Genomic DNA, 4,230 nt, shown 5'->3' with positions numbered 1-4,230 from the left:
TCTACCACTGAGCCACGCCCCCAGCCCCTCACTGGGGGATTCTAGGCAGGGGCTCTACCACTGAGCCACGCCCCCAGCCCCAGCTGGTAATTTTGACAGAGTAGGGGGTGTTTGACTTGGGGAGGACCTTTGAGCTAAAGGACCTCTGACCTTGACTTGAAATGGTTTGGAGGATACACCCAACTTGTATGACCTCCTGACCCTTGGCTTGAACAGATTCTAACCAAGTATGACCCATGACTCCACCCCCAATTCTCCCCGAGAACAGCTACTGAATCTGGTGTCCCATCCTCTCACTCAGGGTACCCAGGAGGAACAGCTGAATGTTAACCTCAAGGGAAACTTGACCCTGGAGGAGGTGCATCGGAGCCAGAGCGGTATCTATGGCTGCAGAGTGGAGGACTACGATGCCGATGAGGAAGTACAACTTGTCAAGAAGCTAAGGCTGCGAGTGGCCTGTGAGCGCTTTGGGAGGAGGGAGGATAGGGTGGGGTCAGGCTTCATCCGCCCCTCTCCCTCTGGGTCCCCCTCGTTTTTTTTTTTCTTTTTTTTTTGTTTTTTGGTTTTTTCGAGACAGGGTTTCTCTGTGTAGCCCTGGCTGTCCTGGAACTCACTCGGTAGACCAGGCTGACCTCGAACTCAGAAATCCGCCTGCCTCTGCCTCCCAAGTGCTGGATTAAAGGCGTGAGCCACCACCGCCCGGCCAGATCAGGTCCGTCTTGAACCATCTGTATTCACCCAAGCAGCTTTACCATCAACTGGCTCTCCCATCCCTACCCCACCCCCTGGAGGCTGAACCTCCAACAAGCTCCTCTCTTCCTTCCTAACTCTTCAATTTTAAGTCCATTGATTTCTGATCCTGAGTTGTTTTTTAAAAAGCTTTAGCAGTTTACTTCACTAGGAAGAAAGCTCTGGTGTGTGTGTGTGTGTGTGTGTGCATGTTCACACATTCTGTGCATGTGTTGTGCCAAGGATAGAGGTCAACCTTAGCTATCTTTCCTCAGGATTGACACTGTTTTTTGAGAAGGATCTCTTCACTGACCCGGAGCTCTCTACCTAACCTAGACTAGCGGGCCAGCCAAAATGCCTCAGAGATCTTTTTACCTCTCTGCCTCCTTAGCACAAAGATTAAACTTGCACAGCTATGCCTAGCCTCTTTTATATAGAATCCCTGGCTTCTAGGCAAGTGGATTACTGTTAAGCCACTCCCCCAGCCCCTCACTGGGGGATTCTAGGCGGGGCTCTACCACTGAGCCACGCCCCCAGCCCCTCACTGGGGGATTCTAAGCAGGGGCTCTACCACTGAGCCACGCCCCCAGCCCCTCACTGGGGGATTCTAGGCAGGGGCTCTACCACTGAGCCACGCCCCCAGCCCCTCACTGGGGGATTCTAGGCAGGGGCTCTACCACTGAGCCACGCCCCCAGCCCCTCACTGGGGGATTCTAGGCAGGGCTCTACCACTGAGCCACGCCCCCAGCCCCCTCACTGGGGGATTCTAGGCAGGGCTCTACCACTGAGCCACGCCCCCAGCACTTCCAGCCTATGTTTGGTTGTTTTGTTTTAGTTGAGGCAGTCTCCTGAAGCAAGGCCGGCCTTGGACTTACTATGTAGCCCCACTACAGTAGCAGAGACAGAAGGCGAGTGCTAGTCCACATCCTTTTAGTCCCATTAGTGTGTCTTATAGCAGTAGCGTTGGTATGACAGAGCTGTCAGGTGACACAGAATTGTCACAGTTTGGGTCTGCAGGTAGAATGTTTGTGGAAAGCCCCTGCATGCGGAAGCAGCAAGGATGACCAGGAGACGAAGTTTGACTGTAGTTTGCAAAAGGCCTTGGGGCGGGAGTAGGGGGATCGAAATCCACAGTGATCCCCGGCTATGATGAAGGAGCTGGGCCTGATTGTCTGTGTATTGTACAGGGAAGGGCATGACCTTGGTTGAGAGGCTCCTTACAGTTGAGGGCATTCCCACAGAGGGCTGACAGCTGAGGGTTGACAGCTGCTGGCCCCTCGCAGCAGCTGGAGGAATCAGTTGTCGGTGTTGGAAAAGAGATCCTGAGATCGGGGTGTCCACAGCAACGGGGCAGGGGAGCCTCTGAGAGGAGGGGACACAGATAAGAAATGATACTGAAGAAGAATACGTGAGATCCACAGAGCTAGAAGCTTCTGCTGCAGGCAGAGAAAGCCTGTGCAAAGGCCCTTGCGGTGAACTTGGTGTTCTCGAGAAAAACTAAACCTAAACACAGGGTCTCTGAGTAAGCAGGTAGGGAGGAAGAAAGGCAGTGTTCATAGACTGCGCAGGCTCTTGTAGGCTGTGGCAGTTTGGCCATGATGCCAAGAGTACTGGGAAGACATGACAGGATTTTGTGGAAAGATGAAGATGGACCAGTGTTCTTTAAAAACATCCCTTGGGCTGCTCAGTGGAGGACTACAGATTGAGACAAGTGAGGAAATGGGCAGGCAAGATGGCTCAGTAAGCCAAGGAGCTTGCTGCCAAGCCGAGCGACCGGTGTTTGATTCTTGGGTCTCGCATGAAGGAGGGAGAGAAGCATCTCCAGCAAGTGTCCTCTGACCTTCATACACGATCCGTGGCACTCGTGCATGCACACACAATAAACAATAGAGATACAACTTTTAAAAAGTGAGGGATAAGTATGCAATGGTGCCACATGCCTTTAACCCCAGAACTCAGGAGGTGGAGGCAGGTGGATCTTTATGAGTTCGAGGCCAGCCTGGTCTACAGAGTGAGTTTCAGGACACCCAAGGCTACACAGAAAAACCTGTCTCAAAAAAACATTTTTTTAAATAAAATAAAAAATAAAACAAGTGAGGAATAGTGCAGAGATGGCGAGGACAGGGTAAGGTGGGGTCATATAAAGAAAATCTTTCTTTCTGTTAACGGTGTCTTACTATGTAACCTGAGCTGACCTGAAACTCATATCTTCTAGCCTCGGTTTCACAAGTGCTGGAATCATAGGCACGGTCCACCAAACCAGCCAGAATTTAGTTGTTGTCTTTTGAGACGCTAACAATGGAACACCGGGTCTTAGCTGTGCAAAACAAATGCTCTACCCCTTGTATTTATACCTAGCCATGGACCCATCAGGTTGTCTGATGAGTTACAATTATCGCTACATTTTAATTCATTGTGCGCATGTGCATATGTGCGCGTAACTCGCCAGAGTATTATCTCCTTCCACCATGTGGGTCTGGAAGCATGAAGTCAGGTTGTCTGGCTTAATGGTGTCTATTCACTGAGTCATCTTGCTGGCCCAAGCCAGTCAAGCTGTTTTGGAGATGGAATGGGTTGGCACAGAAGAGAGACAAAAAATTTGAGCTCATGCAAAAAGCTGGAGGCACAGCGCTGAGGCAGAACAACTGCCTAGAATCCCCAAGTGAGGGGCTGGGGGCGTGGCTCAGTGGTAGAGCCCCTGCCTAGAATCCCCAAGTGAGGGGCTGGGGGCGTGGCTCAGTGCTAGTGCATTTGCTTGCCTGGCAGGTGGGAGGCCCTGAGTTCCATCCTCAGCACCATAAAGCCTCTGCCGGTCAGATAGTGCATTCTTTAGAGCGGCTCCTCTGGCATCTGCTGATGGGCCGGGGTAGAAGGTAGACATGTCATTGTACTGGAATAGAACAACATGGCGTTGTCTGCCCCTGGAAACCCTCTAGAGGACCTGGTTGCATGAGCAATGGCCTTGGGAATGTGACCATGTTTTCCCCACTGCAGACCTGGATCCGTTGGAGCTGAGCACGCCTGAGGAGCAATTCGTCTTCCTGAACAGCAGTGGCACGGTGGTGAACTGCTCCGCTAGAGGCCTGCCTGCTCCTACTGTGCGCTGGACCAAGGTGACTGGAAGAGAGAGTTGTGGGGCCTCGGGCGCCACCCACCCCCGCCTGTCTCTCATCCTCTCATGGCCCTGCCTGGCTTTCTTCCTCTCCCTTCCCTAGGATTCTGTGACCCTTGCAGATGGCCCCGTGCTCTCTCTCGACTCTGTGACCTTTGACTCAGCTGGCACCTACACATGTGAGGCGTCCACACCCACAGTCCCCCTCCTGAGCCGCACACAGAGTTTCCAGCTTGTGGTCCAAGGTTTGGATGGTTGGGTGGTTTATGTGGATACAGTGTCGGTCTTTTTATCTTTCTTATGTTTGTGTGTGCATATGTGGTATATGTAGCTATTCCAGTGTGTGTGTCTGTGCATGTATGTACATGCCTGAGGCCAGAAGTTGGCAC

The 4,230-nt window shown here is 52.2% G+C and overlaps 1 protein-coding gene across 1 annotated transcript; it reads left to right on the top strand.

Annotated features, from left to right (window-relative positions):
* Nucleotides 1-301: 301 nt before the first annotated feature.
* Nucleotides 302-4,086, top strand: LOC114636072 (basal cell adhesion molecule-like; the record flags this gene model as incomplete). The annotated part of the gene is made up of 3 exons (XM_028784370.1): nt 302-458; nt 3,724-3,842; nt 3,945-4,086. Coding segments are annotated over 3 exons (418 nt in total), but the record flags the coding sequence as incomplete, so codon positions are not given.
* Nucleotides 4,087-4,230: the final 144 nt, after the last annotated feature.

This window comes from Grammomys surdaster, unplaced genomic scaffold, assembly GCF_004785775.1.
Source record: "Grammomys surdaster isolate TR1022 unplaced genomic scaffold, NIH_TR_1.0 121744, whole genome shotgun sequence".
Taxonomy (NCBI): domain Eukaryota; kingdom Metazoa; phylum Chordata; class Mammalia; order Rodentia; family Muridae; genus Grammomys; species Grammomys surdaster.
The sequence above is the reverse complement of the archived record's forward strand: the minus strand, read 5'-3'. Positions and strand labels throughout refer to the sequence as shown.